The 21,386-nt window shown below is 48.0% G+C and overlaps 6 protein-coding genes across 6 annotated transcripts; 4 read left to right on the top strand and 2 right to left on the bottom strand.

Annotated features, from left to right (window-relative positions):
* Positions 1 to 263: 263 nt before the first annotated feature.
* Positions 264 to 1,529, bottom strand: BDV37DRAFT_239826 (uncharacterized protein). Its single transcript, XM_032080998.1, has one exon. It carries the CDS (start codon positions 1,456 to 1,458, stop codon positions 328 to 330), a length of 1,131 nt encoding a protein of 376 aa, XP_031945371.1. The 5' UTR covers positions 1,459 to 1,529; the 3' UTR covers positions 264 to 327.
* A 2,695-nt stretch (positions 1,530 to 4,224) lies between these two features.
* Positions 4,225 to 5,984, top strand: BDV37DRAFT_208035 (aldo/keto reductase). Its single transcript, XM_032079953.1, has one exon. The coding sequence runs from the start codon at positions 4,641 to 4,643 to the stop codon at positions 5,784 to 5,786; it is 1,146 nt and encodes a 381-aa protein (XP_031945370.1). The 5' UTR covers positions 4,225 to 4,640; the 3' UTR covers positions 5,787 to 5,984.
* A 5,046-nt stretch (positions 5,985 to 11,030) lies between these two features.
* Positions 11,031 to 13,311, top strand: BDV37DRAFT_207996 (alpha-arrestin). Its single transcript, XM_032079952.1, has one exon. It carries the CDS (start codon positions 11,230 to 11,232, stop codon positions 12,835 to 12,837), a length of 1,608 nt encoding a protein of 535 aa, XP_031945369.1. The 5' UTR covers positions 11,031 to 11,229; the 3' UTR covers positions 12,838 to 13,311.
* A 145-nt stretch (positions 13,312 to 13,456) lies between these two features.
* On the top strand, positions 13,457 to 14,109 carry BDV37DRAFT_239816 (uncharacterized protein). The gene has a single exon (XM_032080997.1). It carries the CDS (start codon positions 13,603 to 13,605, stop codon positions 13,807 to 13,809), a length of 207 nt encoding a protein of 68 aa, XP_031945368.1. The 5' UTR covers positions 13,457 to 13,602; the 3' UTR covers positions 13,810 to 14,109.
* A 41-nt stretch (positions 14,110 to 14,150) lies between these two features.
* Positions 14,151 to 15,816, bottom strand: BDV37DRAFT_296952 (integral membrane protein TmpA). Its single transcript, XM_032090218.1, has one exon. The coding sequence runs from the start codon at positions 15,676 to 15,678 to the stop codon at positions 14,206 to 14,208; it is 1,473 nt and encodes a 490-aa protein (XP_031945367.1). The 5' UTR covers positions 15,679 to 15,816; the 3' UTR covers positions 14,151 to 14,205.
* Positions 15,817 to 17,629: 1,813 nt separating this feature from the next.
* Positions 17,630 to 19,895, top strand: afeA (adenylate-forming enzyme AfeA). The gene is made up of 3 exons (XM_032079951.1): positions 17,630 to 17,965; positions 18,159 to 19,285; positions 19,395 to 19,895. The coding sequence occupies exons 1-3, from the start codon at positions 17,714 to 17,716 to the stop codon at positions 19,783 to 19,785; spliced, it is 1,770 nt and encodes a 589-aa protein (XP_031945366.1). The 5' UTR covers positions 17,630 to 17,713; the 3' UTR covers positions 19,786 to 19,895.
* The last annotated feature ends 1,491 nt before the right edge of the window (positions 19,896 to 21,386 follow it).

The following is a 21,386-nucleotide window of genomic DNA, read 5'->3' as shown; positions in this document are numbered from 1 at the left end:
AAGTCCGCGGAGCATAGTGCGGACTTACTACGTATGCCCGGAGAATCCATGGAGCTTCGAACAAGAAAATCATCAAGTCTCCACATGTGCAGATTCTTTCCAACCTGGTAAAGTTTCCATAGTACTCCGTACATAGGGCAGCTGGCAGCTTGGTTACGCGCTGCACCAAGGTCATTGGAACCATAGAGAGGTCGGAAAGAGTGCTTAAATCATGCCATCGGCCAAAGCGATTTCGAGTATCATTGTAAGACAACTACCTCATAAAAAACAATGCTGCTATGTACTACTAAAGTGGAGGCATGCGGTTTGTCTGGTAGGATATCTCTTCTATAAGCCCATTCTTTCACGAAGCAATACCTTAAGATAATGGCCATACTGTAGTACGCTGCTCAACTCTCTTTGGCTGCCAATTCTCAATGTGCGAGATATATCTTCCTTTAAACCTGCCCTGACCATTTCTATTTGTCGAGTCAGCCTGCCTAGATGGGATTTGAGATCCGGCCCGAGCGGCTGCTGTTGCTGTGCCTCTTCGGGTGAATTTTTTTCTTTCTCAAAAGGCGAGGTCTCAGGGTCATGCAGATTAGTGAATGAAACAATATCCTCCACTGCCTGAAACTCGTCCAGAAGCATTTGCACGGTTATATAGACTTTACTGCAAGCTTCAAAATTACTAGTAGGTGCTAAGAGCTCCCCTGGTTGTAGTAGCTCTGCTTCCCCTAGGTCGTGAGATGGTGTATGGCGAGAGGAGGAGACTGATTCCGGTAGTCGTTTGAGGACATTGTGGATCTGGCTAAATACGATTGTGTATAGTTTGGCGAGAGACGCGTAACCGGTCAACATTAGCAGATTGGTTGCCAAGTCCGGCATCTCTTTGAAAATTGACTTGGAATCGAGAACTTCTGACGGTGCTTGTTGACCTCGAGGTACGCTAAAGATATCCATGCTTTCCGGACACACGGGGTATGTCGAAGTGGAGAAAGAAGAGGTGGGTCGGAGTTGTTGTTGTTGTCTGTCTTGGACCGACAACTTTGGCTGCCACAAGTGTCGTAGTTCAGCTGCAAGTTTTCGCGTCAACCGCAAAACTGGGCCAACGGGATACTTATCGGAGCCTTCTTCGGCACCACCGAGGCTCGGAATGCGTGAGTCGCCTTTAAGTAAAACGGTTTGCTCATGAATTTCAGTCACGAGCACAGAGGCATTCTGGAATTGAGAAGAGTTACTCCCTTCATCGGTGGAGGAGTCTTGAGGCTCGGAGGATCCTTGCACCCAAAGTGGTGACCTGTAGGTGCATTCGGCTGTTAAAGGCAAGGAGGACATGTCAAAGTGATTTGCGAGCAGATGCTGTTGAAAGAATTTCTCCTCGTCCTTGGAGAAATTATGGAGAATGTGATCGTCCAGGGGCGGTAACTCCACCCCATATATGTGTTCTCCAGAGGGGCTCAAAGCTGTGAGGTCCATGGAGGAGCCGGGGAGTAGTTCGGATGATATCAAAGCACGTCCAGTCTCCGCCGGTTGCTGCGGGTCACCTGGTATCTCGAACCTCTGCGATGGTGTGTTGTTCCTGGTACATTCCTTGTTTGGTCGCCGTGTGTCACTGTTACCCTTGCGCGTTTGCGCGCGGCGACTAAAAACACATTTTAATCTCGCCCGAATACATCGCTCACATTGCTGGCCCGCGGTCCGTGATTGTTCTGGTGTGGAGATGACGCAGGCTAATTTTTTTCGCCCGGCAACGATCGCAAGAGGCTCTGAAAGACTCTTGTATCTGAGGAAGTTGGGATGCCATGATTGTGGGCAGGATCTGCTTATCTCTGGGCAGTCCTACACTACTAGTTAGGCATGGTGGGCTTATGTATCGATTCCCCCGAGGCTCTTTAGTACCATCGGACAGGGATCTGATAACCCAGACAGGGTCCACGAGGCTCCAATTGGCTACGTGCCAGTGGCGTAGTCACCCTTTAAAGTGGGACACGGGGATATCCAATGTTATTGGGCAGTCTTCTTAAGCGTGCCTCTGTTTTTGGATCTTTTATCTTTTTGGCTGCTCTGAAATCCTCGGTCGTGCTGGCGGAGGCCATTTGCATCAGTTTAGCTCATCGCACGATACTTCAATCTGTCGTATGTGGATTACATTCACTGAGAATAAGAGGGTCAAACATATCGATTTTACTTTAAACTAACAGGAAGACTACGGGAAGGCAGCAACACCTTATGATATTCCTGAGTCAACTGTATGCCATTTGTCCAGCGATATACGGTATATGTGCTAATGGCTGTCCAGGTCGTTACTTGGTTGTTTCGTGACAACGAGGATATTATCAACTGCTCGGAACAAATGAGCCCACCCAAATAACCCCCCCAAGGCTCAACCCTTCATATAAATACGACAAACCGCGGTACCCCTCAAGTCCTAAGTGCCAGGCACCTGGTGAAGGGGTACGTGGGCGAGTGAGCATGGCCGGAATCAGTGGGCCGGCGACACCATTTCCAGCGTCATCAGGGAGCTCGGGTCTAAAAAAGTAGAAATTCACAGCAGGAACTGCGGGAATATCTTGGGTCACCCAAGACATCAGATGCCCCTTACCCCCTCTCGTCCGTGTTTATGCAGGGTTGTGTAATGGCTGAGCTACGCACTACGCTACCTAATAAAGAACTGGAATTAGTGTACAAATCAGTACTTTTGTTCTACCAATCATTCTAGTATGATTACCAGCGTGCAAAATGTGAGAATCCGGAGATTATCAACCAGTGGTTCAGTCTAGTTCAGAATACTATAGCAAAGTATGGTATACTGAACAGGATATCTATAATTTTGATGAAACTGGCTTCCAGATGGGTGTGGCAAGTACTGCAATGGTTATTACAACGTCATCGAGCAAGCTGTGTACAGGCTATACAGCCAGGGAATTGCGAATGGGTAACTGCTATTGAATGTATCAATGCTTCTGGATCACCTCCTCTACCACCTATGATTATCTTTGCTGGCAAGTTTCATCAATCTCAATGGTATCAAGATATCGACCCTGATTGGGTGATTGGGACTAAGCAAGGATGGATGGACCAATAATGAGCTTGGATTACTATGGTTGAAAAAGATCTTTGAGAACTTGAAGCATACTGCAACATGCAGGAAGATATCGACTTCTGATTTTTAATAGCTATACTAACTATAGATTTATGCAGTTCAATCTTTTCTACAAGAATCATCAAACTAACCCTCTTTATATGCCTTCTCATTCATCCCATAAACTTCAGCCACTGGATGTTAGCTGCCTCGCACCTCTAAAAGGCGCGTATGGTATTGGGATAACTGATCTTATTCAAAAGGGCATCAACCATATTGCTAAGGAGAACTTTCTGAGTTTATATAAAGAAGCACGCAAAGCAGCACTATCGTCTACCAATATCCGCAGTAGATTTGAAGCATCTGGCTTGGTTCCCTTAGGTTGTCGGCGGGTGCTGAATACACTTACTATCAAGAATATCACCCCTCTATCTACTTCTCATGGGCCTTCGGATCAGGTATGGACTGCGAAGACCCCTTATACTACTGTCGAGGTGCAAAAGCAGATGCAGCATATAATGTAGCTTATTCATCGCAACTCAGAGAGCCCGCCAAATGAAGCAATTCGTCAGCTGGCTAAAGTAACTGAATCAACTATGCATAAGGTCCTTCTCCTAGATCAGGAGGTAAAGGAACTTCGGGCAGTCAATGAAAAGCAAAAGCAAAAGCGTGAAGCGCCTAGGTCTTATATTGCTACCGGAGGGATTCTGACAGAGGCTGAAGATCAGCAACTTGCTAAAGAAGCTATATAGATGATACTAGAGCCCGTCCCCAAGAAAAAGCGCGCACCACCACGATGCAGTAATTGCCATCAAATTGGGCATACTCGAACTAGCTGCCCTAGTAGATAATCAAATTCCTTTATATATAAAAATGGCTTCGTTTTGATAATAGAGTAGTAAGATATCTCCTATTTTTTCGACTCGGCCAAAATGGCGTTTTCACTGGCCCGCTCGGTGTCCGATTCCCATTTATTGTGCACTCACCCAAGCTCACCTGAGGTCGCCCGACCGTAAAGCGGCTCACCCACTAGCTCACCTAGGCGGCAGCCACCCGACTTCTGGCCGCGTTTAAGCCACACGCCGGGAGGTTAGTAGTTGGGTGGGTGACCACCAGCGAATCCCGCCTGTTGTATGTTTTTCTTTTTACTTTTTTCCCTTCTCTTTTTTGCTTTACCTTTGGTATTGAATTGTGGAACCATGCAAATTTGATAACATGGGCTTCACATCCAATTTCATCGACCTTGTTAATTCCGTTATGTCCGGTGGTCCGTGTGGAGAATCGTCAGCAGCTCGCATATCGCATTCCGAAACCCTAATAAATCTACGAAGTAGCAGTAAATAGCTGGAAATCCAGTGTTTGGATATCATCAAACCATTGCATATAGATCATGTGGAGTTGGATAGACGTTGTTTCCGGCGGAGTTAGCGGACATATATCATTAAAACCTCGTACATGATATCACTGCGCCTGTGCCTATGCCTGCCTCAAGGCCATATATATATTAGCCATACACCAGTAGTTTGTCATTTCAACCTATACAACCGTTCATCCAAGAAGAACCCATCATTTCGTCATGTCTTCCCAACCACATCTCACTCGCTACCGACAGCTCGCCCCCTCGGCGTCCGTCAGAGTCTCTCCGCTATGTCTAGGTGCCATGACCTTCGGCACGGCAGGAAAAGAGCGATACGGAGAATGCAGCAAGGACGCCGCGTTTGAGATCCTGGACTATTTCGTCAGTCAGGGCGGGAACTTCATCGATACCGCTAACGCATACCGAGAAGAGCAATCCGAGATCTGGCTGGGTGAATGGCTTGCCGCCAGGCAAAACAGGGATCAGATGGTCATTGCAACCAAATACACCACGGGGTGGCAAGGTCATCACAAGGACAAGATCCAAGCCAACTATGGTGGGAACGGAACCAAGTCAATGCGTGTCTCGCTCGAGGCGTCGCTGCGCAAACTTCAGACAACCTATATCGACTTGTTCTACGTGCACTGGTGGGACTACACAGTTTCGATCCCGGAGTTGATGCACAGCCTGAATGATCTTGTTGTCTCGGGGAAGGTCCTGTACCTGGGTATCTCTGATACCCCCGCCTGGGTGGTCGCGAAAGCCAACCAGTACGCTCGCGACCATGGCCTGCGGCAATTCACCGTGTATCAGGGGATGTGGAATGCAGCGATGCGTGATTTTGAACGAGAGATCATACCCATGTGCCGCGATGAAGGAATGGGCCTATGTCCGTATGGAGTGCTGAATCAAGGTCGCTTCCAAACTGAGGAGGGATATAAAGAACGCGAGAAGAGGAACGACGGTCGGAATTTCATCCCTTTGTCTGAGCACGATAAGAAAGTTTCCCGTGTGATTGAAAATGTCGCCAATGCGAAAGGCGTAGAGCTTCTGCAAGTCGCTCTGGCTTATGTTCTTCAGAAGACACCCTATGTGTTTCCCATCGTCGGTGCTAGGAAAGTAGAGCATATCAAGGGAGTGATGCCGGGGGTTGGAATTACGTTGACAACTGAGGAGATTGAGAAGATCGAATCGGCGTATACGTTTGACCCAGGATTCCCGCATACTTTCCTCAGCGGAACGCTATTTGGGGATGGCGCCCCTCAAGGTGCATATAGCCCAGGAGATGTGTGGTTGACCAAGCCGTTGGGAACCTTTGACTGGGTAGGATATCCGGAGGCAATTGCGCCAGTTGAGAGGAATTAACGGTCGACTCCTCAGTTGCCTTGCACTATAGTGCGCATCTAGATATGTCCAATGGTCACTGTCATTGCTTGACTACTTTTATCAAGTCAAAATAATTTTGGTACATTGCAATTATCTGTAATTGCACCAAAAGCAACTATATTTACCCAGGTAACATAATTAGTATATTCTGGATCCCTACTGCTTAATCAGACGTATAGAGATGTTTGTGCAATGTCAAAGATTACGGCCAAGAGCAACGAAACGTTCTAGATCGTTAGTGACATAAATCAATAGATCAAGTCTCTGGACGGTCAAATTGCCATGGCCAGATAAATACTCAACCCAGTTCTACAGCATCAACACGTGCTTTAGATTCGTACTTGGACAGCGTCAGTCAAAACGAGCATTTACAACCGTGTTTGTCTAGATGTGACTCCACCGGTGGATCACAAAAATGCGGCGATTCCGCCCGCCATGTGGGAAAGGTAACGTAGTATCCATCGGTATAGACATGCATTAAGCTTCGGCGCTTGTAGCCAACCATCATTGATTCAGGAGTATAGGCGACGTACAGCCGCCACGCCAATTGAAGAGCCTCGGCAACACAACATCGAGTATTTGATTGACTCGACCGAGCTCATAGGCCCTGGGCCATGACTTGCATGATCAATACTAGTAGTTGTCTTGATACGTTGGAGCTATGTCCGCATCCATCTCTGTAAGGGGTTCAAGCGGAGCTGCATTGCTCATGGCCAGTTGCATGTATGTACGCCAAGCCCATATACCTGTATTGTCCGCAGCGGAGAACGTCATCCTTAGTGACGCGGCAGTCGCACATACATCGGAAAACAGCAGTATGTTGTGAATTGGCATCTACAACACATGAAATAGATTCGCGGCCCGATGAATACCTGATGTCGGAGAGGTATCCCGTAGTAGTACATCTAGAACAGGATCGATGAAGTGTAACAGGAAATGATATCCTGGGTCGTGCGACATCGGAAGTGGTATCCGGCTAGTGGTATACACGTCGGGACGGCAGTCCGGCAGAGACTACGCCAAAGATAATCTGATCGTCGACACCTGAATTAGCAGGTGACTGACAGGCATGGCACGTTACAACTGCCAAGGTAGGAGACTCCGATAGATTAAGGCCTTTTTTAGCCTAAGGTGTCTACACAAGAGTACCATACCGCCTGTTAGTCATATTAGGTAATAAATCCAATCAACAGATGGCGCAATTGAAGTTCCCTAAAAAGCCCTGAAAAGGGCGGTGCGTACACAGGTCCGTAACTGTCACTTCAATACCAGCTCGCTTTTCACACCCATACACTCCACCAACTAAGCCGCAAACGTTGGAAGACAAAGTATCTAACCAGGCGAGGGAGTTGGTAGTTGAGTAAACTATCGGTACAAGCCGAAATGTTCTTCGAGAGGCGTACAGAGTCGATTATCCAACCAATTAGCGGGGCGCGTCCGGCCACTATGCCAACCCGATCTGATCAGGGGAGAGAAAACTCTGAGGCGCTAGTGACACAGGAAATATGGAAACGGAGCGCCCTACGCTAACCGTCGAAGAAGGCCGGGAATAGTCCGTGGAAACGGAGGAAGGCGTCGACAACAAGGTTTCGCTTTCCAGCGGAAAGCGCCGACGGATCAACCATGTGTCGCCCTCGGGAATTTTATGTCGCTTACTTGCAAGGAACCTTTAACGACGAGCGGCGATCTCGAGGCAATGGCCCCTGGAGATACATCCGCATCTGAGATAGCAGGTGTACTCCGTATGGTATTAGTACACAATAAATACCGCAATTGTGACTACGTGTTCAAGCCCTGCAGATTAATCCCTCAATTTGACGCTGTCTACAGAGTCCAGGCTGGAGGTGATTTCGCTTTCCGCATCAGTCCCGCATAGAGTACGCAGGGCATTGGGTCGGGATTGGCGTAAGATTCCGACAATATGAGATTACGGAGTAGATCCCCATATGTAAACCGGGAATCAACCCAGTTGGAAGTGGATTTATACCTGCCAAGCCTGCTCGAAACCAACAATTACGCGCCGCTCGAGTCGGCGCTCGTGTAGGGAGGGGCGCAATGGTCTATACCGACAATTATAGCCAAGATCCATACAAGGGGTATAGAATGATAGGAGGAGGCCCTCGCAGAAACCAATAGGGTCGCTGAAACAAACCATTCCCCTCCTATGGTGTGAGTAGTAAATCTCCGGGTATACTTAATTAACATCGAGGTACTCATTGCGGGGAGAACTGGGTCTGTCGGAGAGCTTGAGATAGTTGCCGTATAGGCATCCGACCTCTCATGGCATGATCGAGTCGGCCATCCGCCAGCATACTCGTGCCGAAACTCTCACATCGGGGGGCCGACCAACAGACATGGCGAAACAAGACATGATGTCGCCTTAGATCTTCAGATTGATCATCAATCCAAGCGCATAAGGTCCCTTAGTCATGGATGAGGACTTCCAATGGGCGGTGGCGGTGGTGAAACTGTTAGGTAATACGTATGGCGCAAGCGGTAGCCATTCGTCAGAAAACGTGCTTTTCCCCTGTTGACCACCAACGCACAGGGCACACTCCCTGACAGCAAGGTTGCGTCTAGAACGATATCGAGTGTTGTGATGTGTTGCACATCAACTGATCCTCGTCAATCTCGTCTTTCTTCTTCAGACCGCTATCGAACTACGAATTGACCACAATTCAATCCCCCCCCATTATCTCTCATCTTATGATTCACCAGCCAAGAGGCATTGCGCAAAACCACCAGCAAGCGATGATGCAATGCCCCGCAAACGCTCAATTCCTGCAGTGCGGGGGGAAATGAACAAGAAATTCGGACCAACGAGGGGCAGCTGAGCGTCCAGGAATTTTCCGAAATTGTGCCTTCTACCGCCGATCCTGTAGGGCACAATATGCTAAGGCTTGCCCAGATATGGGCAATCACAAGGAGACCCGCGCTCTGACCACTACGCAGTATCAAACAAAATCACCAATCTCGGGAAGAAGTCCAAGGTCCTCCTGGGACCTGAGGATATCCCCCGGAAACTGATATTTTTACCCGTGGAAAGAGAAGGGGTATGAACTTTCAAGATGAGTCTTACTGTGTAGAAAGATTTTTTGTCTTTTTTCTCCCGCGAGTAGTGGGGCCGGACCATGTTGCAACCGCATGAGCCTACCTAATTTAAACAGAATAAAATAAAAAATAAAAAATGTTGTATAGAAAAATTTTTTTTTTTTCTGGCCGGTCCCTTTTCCGAGCGGCGTGCTTCCGGTTCGGTGGGTTTTAGTGTCAGCTTCCAGGTGGTACTGTGCCCCTCCATTTTGCAAAAAACGGAAAAGCGGCATCACAGTTCCAGAGGATCTCCCACTAGCGCCGTAACCGCTTGCCGTATTGTACGGTATACCCGTGTACCGGTGCCGGTCACCGGTTGTATGAGCAAGACTTACGCCAGACCGCCTAAGCGCGCCGGGCCTTCAGATCTTTTCATGACGCCACGTGATGGTTCCATGACGGCAGCTGACCTGCCAAAAAGGGCCAAAATCGCGCCGCCCTGGGAATCAGGCGCAACGGGTAACCGGACCGCCTGCTGACTCAATCGTATGTTTGTTTCGCTGGATGTTGTGGTGGCTGATGATTTGTTCATGGACCCCAAATTACTATCTTGTCGTAGCCTGTCTCTCTTTGTTCAATTGCTGTTGCTGGAAGTTACTGGACAGTGGATCCAGAACTCGATCTATATGGTGGTTGTCGTGGCACTGGTGTCTTACAATCTTCTAAGTATGGAACAAGCCAATGAGCTTTTGTAATGATGAACTTGTCGTCCACTGCCTAGAACATGAGTCAGCATGGCGAGCCTTGGTTGCAAGACTTGGAGACTACGAGACATGACAGCATTGTCTACCAGTTTGGCATTGGTTAATTCGGTACACCTTCAAGAATGGTCAGGAGGTTTTATCGGCCGAACCCCACCTGCCAAAGCGCTTCGTGTACAGTCGAGGTATGGGGTAGGGATGCCGAATTGCGCATGCTTTCTGGGAATCACATCCAAGTCCGGTAGGGTTTGACGGTCCCGGGGATGAACAACTAGAGATCCCAAATCTTCAGGTGAGTCACTGCGCACGGGCTTTGAGGGACGCATCCTGCAGCGTCATTTGTTGAACATCTTTATATCCTTTGTACATTAGTGTAGTCCTTGTCATTCCTTTACGGTATGTTGTCAAATGATGTGAGCGCAAAGAGGCAAAAGCTGCAAGTGCTTGCGACATACTACCCTGCCGGAGGAGACTAGACTCCGCGGAACAAACCCTCAGTCGGCCTCACATGCTCATAGTCTTTGTTGTTGGTGTCGGGGTCTTGCTCCGGCTCACTTTCTTCGAGGGAAAATGAGAGCAGTGTAATCGGACTAGTAGTCAGATCATTGATCCCCGATCTTGCGTAACTATTCTTCATGAGATTGCGTGATCTGTTTCTAGAATCTGGGGATTGAAGACAGCCGAGTATGTCCAGTGGACATTCTAAAATCCACCTTATTCTAGAATAAGGTATATGGTTAAGACTGATGTAATTTCAAACGCAAGCTGCCAATAAGGGACTACCTTGTGGACAACCGCAATACTGCTGAAATTCGACGTTTGATACCCTCCCAGGGAAATTTCTACGCCATGAGCAAGCGAAGGCCCTTCCATCTGCTATTTTTGCACCGAGGGTACTCCGTCCGCCGTATTGAAAAGTATGGTAACCGTATGGTAAGATCCACAATGACGCTTTTCTGCCGTGCCCCACTTGGACCCCATCGAAGTGACGGAGCTTTAGGGTGGCCAGACCAGAAATAATTGGTACCTTGTAATGGTGTGGGAACCTCCTAGAATCAACTAAAAAAAAAAAAAAAGAAAAAGAAAAAAATTTCAATTTTTAGTAAAAAAGGAAACAATGGTATATATGGAAGAAGTTTGGTACTAACAAGAAAAGCTTGTCCGAAGTCATTCAAAGCCAGCAGTTTGCCCACTTTCTACTTTCTGATTCTTCTCATCTGGAACTGTACCTGAACAACATCAACACTTTGTTCTTATCCAACCTTCACTCGGAACAGGAACCCGATTTCATATCATAGTACTAGAACCTCATCATCGATTCACCGGACCCCGAGTCTAGCATTCCTCCATATCCCCGTCATTCTGGCTTCATAAACTGCCGAAGGATTATGTTCTGGGTTGTCAGCCTCACATCTCAACTTATACAACACCGCACTGTATCCTGAACCTAGACGGGCATACTGAAGTGTTAGTCGAATACACCTCGCTATTACTGTTTCCAATTGCACAATAGTCACCTACCGCTCCCAAGACTATATAGCTCTCTTACTAGAGAAGCCACCCTTCTATCCTCCTCGTTATTTGCATCTATTTGGTCGGCACCGAATCTCTAGAAGTGCACATCAATCATCATGCCCGGCCGCCTCCTTTCCAGCCTTGTTCGCCCCCACGTGCACCACCACACCTCCTTCTCGTCGCATTCCACCTCTTCCTCATCTACCTCTATTAATGAGATCCCCACCAACACCGTGGCCCACAAGAAGCCTTCTGCAAATGTGCTGGAACGAGCACGCTCTCCAGAGCGCCGTTTGTCTTTCGCGGTCGATCATCTAATCCACCCGCACAGGGATCACAGCAAGGAGAAGCGCCGCAATCATGGGCGTTCATCCGGTTCAAAGGAGCGTCCAGGCGATTATGGCGTTAGTGCTACTGCCAAGTTGGACGTTGTCGTTGAATCACCACCACTTGTCTGTTATGGCAGCCCAGCTAACTCGACCGGTGCGCTATTCTCCGGCCGTTTGAAGATCACTGTCTCGGAAATGGTTGAAGCCATTACGCTCGATAAGTTCGACATGAGATTGATGACCAGAATGACAACGAAGAAACCAGTCTCGAGAGAATGTCCGAACTGCGCCTCTAGAACCGAGGAGTTAAACCACTGGAACTTCTTGACAGAGCCGCTCCACTTGAAGCCTGGCGACCACGAATTCCCTTTCAGCTACCTCTTCCCCGGTCATTTGCCCGCTTCCTGCAATGGATCTCTGGGAAAGATCGAGTACTACCTCTCTGCCCATGGGCAAAACATTACCGGCGAAGAATACAACTTCCAGATGCCTTTGCATATCAGGCGCGCTATCCTACCTGGAAACGACAAATCCTCAATCCGTATCTTCCCTCCAACTAACCTGACGGGCCGCATTGTGCTTCCCTCGGTCGTTCATCCCATTGGTACGTTCCCCGTCCAGATGACTCTGAGCGGAGTCGTGGACAAGGGCGAGGAGACCCAAACCCGCTGGCGCTTGCGCAAGATGATGTGGCGTATCGAAGAACACCAGAAGATCGTTTCCACCGCCTGTGGTAAACATGCGCACAAGATTGGTGGTGAGGGCAAGGGCGTCCTCCACCAGGAAACTCGAATCATCGGACATAACGAAGAGAAGGAGGGCTGGAAGACCGACTTCGATACTGCAGGAGGCGAGATTAGCATGCAGTTCGAGGCAAGCATCAACCCCACCTGCAACCCTGTGTGCGATCTTGAGGCCTCCGGTGGACTGGAAGCCAAGCACAACCTCGTTATCGAGTTGATCGTCGCCGAGGAATTCTGCCCTAACCGCAACACCAGACTCATCACGCCTACGGGCGCAGCGCGTGTGCTCCGCATGCAGTTCCACTTGCATGTCACTGAACGCAGCGGTCTCGGCATCAGCTGGGACGAGGAAATGCCTCCGATGTATGAGGATGTTCCTGCTAGCCCCCCCGGCTACACAAAGCCCGATGCCAGCAGTGTCATGGAAGACTACCACGGCTCTCCGCTCCCGCTGCCAGAGTACGAAGAATTGGAACGCATGGACTCGCTCCGGCTGGACAGCGACTCTACTCACTCGTCGGCTCGCTCAATTCTCTCAACACGCGGACGATCTCGATTCACCACTGACGATCTCATCGCCGAACCTGTGACACCACAAAGCCGCAATCGAGCCCCGTCCGCCGATTCGCGAGCCTCTCGGGCATCTGAGTAGACCAGCTCTTCTGCTCCTTTCTTTCACTCACGACGTTACGATTCCTCACGACCGAATGACCTCAACCTGAACTCAGAGAAACCAATACCACATTTCTTTCAACATCACCATGAACAACGGACGCTTAATCAACATTGTTGTTTTGTTTTTCTTAGAGACCATATTTGGGGAAATACCAGGGCTGAAAAAAAAGTTTTTCTTTTGTATCTTTTTTTTTTTTTTGTTTGTTTCTTTACAAGCTGGACGAAGATATCCTTTTCCATGATACCCGTCATCTGCTGAGGGTTTTGACCTTGTTAATCGTTTTTATACTATACCGATGGATACCTTTCCTTTTTCTCAAGATGATACACATACCCTATGGTTAACTAATAATTACAATAAACCAATACAATAATCTAAACTCCATTCCAATCTTCCTCACCCCTTACCTCATACATAGACTGATACATATAAATAACAAGGTGAGTCAAATTAAGCTTAGCGACATCCCCAAAAGCAAAACCACCAACCAGCCCATCCACGAATCCCATCCCAGGATACCATGGATGGGACCACCACCACTCCCCAAACACCGGTACTCAATTACCATGCCAAAAAAAAAAAAAAAAAAAAAAAAAAAAAAAAAAAAAAAAAAAAAAACTAACCAAATCCACATATTCACCAACCATGGCCATACTGCAGGGCATACGCGTAATCAGATAAAAAAAAATACTACATATTTCTGAGGTGGTACTGTAGCACCCATCCCGCGCCGCTTTCGTCATGTCCATTGTTTGGGCATCGGGCCGTTTGCGGCCTGGAAGCTTACTCGGATTAACTTCCTTTGTTTTGGTTTCAGATTCTTGTTTTTACTACATACGTCAATGTGCAAATATGATAGATTGGTTTGGGAGGGTTCGGGTTTTTGTTTTGTCGTGGGCGTTTGGTCTAGGGGATTTCATGGTAGCTGGGTTTGGGGGCTTGGTATAAGTGGTCTGGGGTCATGAGTTGGTGTAATTCTTTTTTTACTTGGGGGTTTGCTGTGTTTAGTTTGTATTTGGGTGGTTTAGATGTTGGGTCTGGTAAATTGGATGGGGTGTTCTGTTGGAAGAGTTGGTATGGTGATTTGGCTAAAGGATGGATAGGGTCGAGTGGGGATTTGTGTGTTTGGAGGTGATAGACTCTGAGGGCCTACGAACCATGCTTTACAGTTATGATCAGATGTAGAAATACTCCGAAGAAAATCATGTTGAGTAAGAAATCTAACATATGTGAGGCAGAAGAATGCTATGTACAGACAATACAGTTCCAGACTGTGTCAAACCTCGCGCTTTTACAACTAAAACAAATAAATAACACAAATAAAACAACATCTGTAAAAACAAATCATGAATCGAATATAGGCCCGAAAGCAGGAATGCCCCCGGACTCGAGCTCGTATACCACTTTCTTCGTCACGAAAGGATTGCTGATCACGCATACAGCTTCCGCATCGAAGTCCTTATAGAGCTTGCGAATGATTGGCACCATATCGATACGACCAGACTCCCTGGTGTTGATGATATATGGGTCGCTATCCATTTTGGAGACCAAGTCGAGTACTCCTTGCCCATATGTCTTCAGGGGAGTGCGAGTCTGCCATACAACACGGAGCTCGGGTCGGTTGTCATCGCCCAGGAATGAAAGGCACGGCCCGATGCCGGATCCGGTCGTGACCACAACCACTCGCTTGAATACCCTCATTGCGTACGCAAACCCATAGATCAGGACGCCTCGCTTCCAGAGGTGGGTGGGCTGATCGTTGATACAGGCTGCGGTCCAGTCCCCGGCTTTGGAAACGAGGCTTGAGAATGTCTTGCCCTCGGGGTCTGGGAAGGTGGCAAAGCCATGCCAGTCGCGCAGTGGATGCCTTGCCAGCTGGATGCCCTTGCCAAATGTAGTGGTGTGGTTGAAGTGAAGTCTCACTGCATGGTTTGAGAGGTATTCAGGCTGGACTGGGACCTTCCGCAACAGTAGCCACGGGTGGATGATGGCAGCGACGGTCACCATCAAGAACCAAAAGGCTGGAAGCTCGATAAGAAAACGACCAAATGATTGATGGGCAGCCCGGCTAAAATCATTGACAAAGAGCATGAGCAGCACCACGAAGAGTGCCACCACCAACCATCCAGAGAAACGATGTGTCAATTCGAAGTAGTCATGTTTCTTGAACCGAAACCCAGGGTAAGCAACGACGATGATGGCGAGAAGTAAGACTAGAATCACATAGGCCACGACGACCGGTGCTACGGAGATCGTGGACTTGCCACTCGATGGAGACCAGTACTCCTTCGACATCAAGCCCACGAAGCCCGCATACCAAATAAAGGAGGCCACGCCGCACCCGCTGTGGACTCCGCCGTAGTGGTAGACTTTTGCTGCAATACGGCGGAGTCTCAAGGGAGCGGATCGGGGGATGGAGCATACAATGAGGAAGATGGCGTTTACCACCAGAGGTTGGCGTGCGAGACCGCATGCGAGTAAGTTGGCAGCTGTTGCGTTCACCAGTGCCAGTAGTTTGCGATCTGCTGTCATCACATAGATAAAGACAGCCACATTGGCACAGAAGACCAATGTAAAGAGACGGCGGTAGATATTGAGGAGGATAAAGCGAGATGAGGAGAAGGGCTTCTTCTTAGGGACCTGGGCTTCCAGGTCAAAGCTATCAGGGCTCTGTGTCAGAGCACGATCCGCCTTTTCTGAGATAGACTTTGACATGGTCGTCTCGACGTCCACCAGGGTGCTTCTGGGGCTCGTCGAAGCCGACGCACATTTGGCCGGCGGGGGGATGGAAATGACGCTCTTTTCGGAGAGCGACATGGTGGTGAAAGTCAAGTAGGAAAGAGGGATGAATGGATCAATAGATCAATGAATCAATGAATCAATGAATCAATGGGAACAATGGATGAAACAGGGATCTAAGGTCAGAACGGAGGGTGCCTGATAGGTGAAGAAGGGACAAGAAGTACCAAGTAAGGTACCAACAGAAAAACACAATGCATTCACTCTTCGGTATGAATCCGATTGTTGTGAAGCTCTCTCATGCAGGACATCTGCAGCCTTTTGAGTTGGGCACATGATGGCGCTCCCCCTCCTCAACTTGCGTCGTCTTTTTTCTTGCTCTCTTGCCTAATGCGTGACCGTACATTAGACAAAGGCGACCATCACTTGATAGTCTCATTCCTTCACTTGACTACAACTATGTCCTTCCCCACCTGATGACCCTTCATTCAGCTTCACCCTTCACTTACCACCTTCGCTTCATTCTCTCCAACTTAGTGGGTATCAATGACGCGATGGTTGGGATCATGTCCCACTATGACTCGATGATCTACTACCAATGAGCAACCATAGACGACATCATGACCTTTCACTTTCCGCTACCCCTCCGGGCTTTGAACTATCCAAGGGCCAATGAAGTTATCCCAAGGGCAGTTCGCACAGCCCGTCTCCATCAAACTATGGTTCCGGACCTAGGGATGTACTTCTAGACGAATCGTCTAGTGCTGGTTCAGCCGACGGGTCTAGAGATGTGGAATCCCCGATGCAACCCGTCCACTTTTTTCGTGGATCCCGATTGTCCGACTCTAGCATCAAGCTAGTGCCTCGTGCTTCTGCCTTAGGTCAGTGGAGTATCTGGACTCATGTGGCAAGTGCATTGTCCATGCCTATGCCGATCTATTGAAGGAACCCTGATCCGATGGAGTCAAAAGGCGGGATCTAGAGGATCGCTTGACAGGTCCAGAGGTAGATCCAAGCACATGCAAGACGCACGGATTCCTTCCTTTCTTGCTGAACAATGCGTTAGACCTTACGGTGAGACCCATTAGTCTCGAACTAGTGTAGGCAGAGATAATGTAACGGTGTCGTACCAGGAATTACCAGGGTATGGATAGCACGATCCACTTCCCTGTCTGCTGGATGGGCGGGGGTCCAGCAGGCGTTTACCACCAATCTACGGCAGAAGATCCATTGAGAATGCCATTCATGCATGGATTTCCCGATTTCGGGTCGTGGACGTCAGCCTGGCATGGGTCTTTAGTGAGTGGGGACATGCAACACGGATCGCGCATTGGCATCAGACCATGAGGGGCATTCCTCGGTTCCAAAGTAGACTTGGGCTGCATCGACTTAAGACGATAGTGCACTTCGCTAGTCGGGGGTGTTCGCATTGTGGCTCAGCTGTGGGAAGTGCCGTGAAGACTACTACGCGATGACAGGACGATAGACCAATGGGGGAGGATAACGGAGGTCTGGTAAGATCGCGTCGGGCTGAAGCCGCCCAATATGGTGATTAAGTTATGGAGACAGGTGATCATGGAACCTAGTTCGTCTGCATGGCGGATGCTGTTCGCTTGTTCATTGCTTTTTTCTCGTCGGCCATGAAGAGGACCCACCGGCCGAGATCTGAATCATGGCGTTCCGAACGTTCATTCGACAGACGAGGCGCATAGTGCCAGTGGAGCGGGAAGAAGATCAGCGCCTCGATCTGAGCGGAATCTTTAGCTTAGTGAAGTGACGATGTGTCGGGTTTTGCGCCACGCCCTAAATGAAATTCCAAATCATGGTCATTCTCAGCCCCATCCCCGGAAATTGGAATTCCTCCATGCACCAGGAGGATTTGGAGGGGATTTTTTTTCCCTCCTTTGTTTCGTGTCTTTTCATTTGGTGAAGTCTCCAGTATGACAAAAACATCGGTTCAAGCGTGATATGGCCATCCACATATTTATTACCCAGGATGCCCTCTGTCTTTGGGCTTCCTACTTTCGTCGATCCTCAACTTTCCTTTCTGATTTCCATGATTAACACACTGATTATTACTCTAAACACCCCCTTCACTCCCGATTACTAAACCATGGGTCTCTGGGAGTCTTCACTGGCGCCGCCCCAGTTGGGGGACAACCGCTCCTACACCGACTTATTGACCTTTGCTTTCGGCGGCCCTCGTCCATACAATGAACAACGGCCGTTATTTATTGATGCTGAACACCCTTCCTGTTCCCTCAATGCGCTCCAGTTCCGGTTATTGGTGCGAACCCTTATCGCTGGGTTAAAGGCTCATAATGTGCAAAAGGGTGATTGCGTTCTGGTCCACATGGGAAATAGCGTAAGTCATGCGACGTTCGTAAATCGTACCGTCTTCCTACACCGAGTCTTTATCCCCACTACATCCGATTCCATGGAACCCTTATTTTTTTTATTGTTTATTTTTTTATTTTTATTTTTTTTTTTTCCTCTTTCCCCTCTATTTTAATTTTACCCACTGCCCCTCACGAATACTGACTCACGTTATCCCGTAGATCCTATACCCCGCCCTTTTTTACAGTATTATCGGTGCTGGCGGTGTGTTCATGGGCTCGAATTCCCGCAGTCAGCCCCAAGAATTAGACCACATCCTTGAATTGGGCAATCCCAAGTTGATCATTACGACGCGCGATGCTCTGCCTACAGTCCTCGACGTCTCGGCCGAGCGAGGCATGCTTCCTAGTCAAGTGTGCTTAGTGGATGAGGCCGCTACCAGCCATGTAGCCCAATTGTTGTTGTCGGGTCCTCTGACCTACGCTGCAGCCATTTCCCCGTATCTCCCACGCGGTGGAGACAACTATTACCTGAACTTCGCACATCTCCTCGGTTACGGCGAGACCGGTTGGCTCTTTTTCCAAGATGAGGCCATCGCAAAGTCCACACCGGCAGCGATGTTCTCCACCAGTGGCACGGGAGGATTACCCAAAGCTGCCATCCTGTCTCACCACGCTATAGTATCTCATCACCTTAGCATTTATTACGATGTGCCCTACGAGGCCACCCGGCTGATGTCACTGCCTATGTTCCACCTTTTTGGTGCCCTCTGGACACACATCTTCCCGATTCGATATGGACAGCCACTGTTTATCTTACCTCGCTTTGATATTGCCCAGTATGTGGCGGCTGTATATCAATATCAGATCACAGAGGCGTATATGGTACCTGCGATGATTCATGCCTTCAATCGCTGTGCATTCCCAGTTGCAGACTACCTCCAGTCATTGCGATACGTTGGCGTAGCGGGGGCTCCGATTGACGGGGCCTCCATGCAGCAGTTCCAAGAACTGCTCCATGTCGATGCCAATGCATCCCAGCTTTGGGGTATGACCGAAGTGGGAGTCGTTTTCCAAAACCGTTACGGGGAACCTGGCAATAGCGCAAGTATCGGGCGGCTCGTCCCGGGATACGAGATACGACTGGTTGGACAAGACGGCACCCTGGTTCTGGACGATAATAAGCCAGGGGAGCTGTTTGTGCGAGGGAACGGCGTGCTTACTGGCTACAAAGGACGAGATGATGCCAAGGACGCGCAGGGGTGGTTCCGCACCGGTGATGTGGCTTATGTGAACAATGGGTTATATTACATTGTTGGCCGAACGAAGGAGTTAATTAAAGTTCGAGGGTGTGTTTTCCATTTTTTTTTTTTTTTTTTTTTTTTTTTTTTTTTTTTTTCCCCGTTTTTGGGCATCTTCCCCTACAGGCACTAGTGGCAGAAGCTAATACATTCGCAGTTGGCAAGTGGCTCCAGCAGAATTGGAGGCGGTACTCCTCAAGCATCCTGGCATCCAAGATGCAGCGGTGACGGGCGTTACTTCGAAAGACGGTAGCACCGAAGTGCCACGAGCTTTCGTGGTCCGCGCGAGACAGCCGGCCGGGATGCAGCTGACAGAGGAGGAAGTGTACACTTACTGTCGACGACAATTGGCCAGCTACAAGGCACTCGACGGGGGTGTGATCTTCGTGGAGGAGATTCCACGCACGGCGAGCGGGAAGATTCAACGGTTCAAATTGACGCAGATGAACACGTACCGCGATATAGTATCGTCGCTCTTAGCGCGGTTCAAAGGAACAAGTGGCCTCCAGACAGTTGGTCTCTTGCATCAGGGACGTATTGCCGTTTAGCCCAAAGCGGCAGGCCGGATGATGGCGTTTTGGTTTCTATTTTTCCTTTATTTTTTTTTATTTTTTTCTTTAGTTTTTTTATGTTACCCCCTCCGTTCATTCTTGTGGCGTTCGGCGGACTTGCGGGGCTTGAGAGAGCGTTCATGGGTGATTGTCTGATGCAGGTTATGATCATGTCCATTATTTTGTTTCTAAATCCATTTCCCATCCACATCACAGTTACACAGACACCGCTTGCGGCTTTAGTTCTCCGTCATGTCCATTAGCGTCCAGTAGTTCCGTACGATCAATTCCCTTCGGGGCAAGGAACCGCATGCCCAAACGAGCGAGACGCATCTCATTGTTTTTTTGTTGAGTTGGATACTTTTTGGTGTCCCTCAGATGCATATGATGTCGCCAGACCGTCCGTTCTTGCTAATTCCGTTTTATTTTTCTCCCTCGAGGCCAACAAGGTTACACCATGTCGCACCGCAAGTAAGCCAGAAAAATAAAGAACTCATTCTTCACAACTAAGTTTCCAACGTCTTCTTTGTATCGAATCTCTCTACCTTATTCTAACCATGTTTTCTTTGTCGAACATAATGAAAGCAACAACAACAACAAAAAAAAAAAAAAAAAAAAAAAAAAAAAAATCATGTATACAGGCTGAATGTATGTAGGATGTACTTATATAAGGACATACGTACATACATACATTAGTACAGATGTCGAGCAGAGTTCTACCGGGTGTGCAGTAGGCGATGGTTGCGAACCGGGGTGTTCCTTGTTGGGGGATCCTGTCGTTTGGTAAGGTCTGGATGGAAGGGTGGCATGGATGAAGATTACTACTGCTTCCATACTACCTATATGTCTTATCCTTGTGTATAATAAAGTCTCTCTCTCTCTCTCTCTCTCTCTATATATATTTATTTATTTATTTATCTACTGTAATGAATCATGATAAGCAGTGGCTGGTGGTTCAACTATTGGATAGCACTTGGCTCACTCGGGTAAAGTGTAGCTTTTCCGCTGACTACTCCTACCGAAGAAGATATGTAACCAACTACAATATACAATCAAGCCCAAGACACAAAAAAAAAAAAAAAAAAAAAAAAAAAAAAAAACAAAAAAAAAAAAAAAAAAAAAAAAAAAAAAAAAAAAACCCAAAAAAAAAAAAAAAAAAAAAAAAAAAAAAAATACCAACATCCATGTTCACAATGACACCATGTCCCACCAGGGACTAAGTAATAAAACCCAGGAATCATTTTTTGGTCTCCAAATTAATTATAGTTTCTAGTCGGTGAACTCGGTGTCCATGGCATACTTACTAGTACTACTTTTACTACCACAGTAACGACAACTGCGACTCCAACCGAAAGAAACTGGGAATGGATAAATGACGTCGGGTCCAAGCGCTTGCCCATGAACCTTGTCCGTGGGTTGCTGGGCGAACTTTCTCTTGCATCTAGACTATCCGTTCCTCCCTGGCTTTAAGTTGCTTCTTGGTCTGCGTTCCCGTGTGTGTGGATTCTTTTTTTTTTTTTTTTTTTTTTTTTTTTTTTTTTTTTTTTTTTTTTTTTTTTTTTTTTTTTTTTTTTTTTTTTTTTTTTTTTTTTTTTTTT

The sequence above is a fragment of the Aspergillus pseudonomiae genome (genome assembly GCF_009193645.1).
Source record: "Aspergillus pseudonomiae strain CBS 119388 unplaced genomic scaffold BDV37scaffold_8, whole genome shotgun sequence".
Taxonomy (NCBI): domain Eukaryota; kingdom Fungi; phylum Ascomycota; class Eurotiomycetes; order Eurotiales; family Aspergillaceae; genus Aspergillus; species Aspergillus pseudonomiae.
This window is presented reverse-complemented; position numbering and strand designations above follow the sequence as displayed.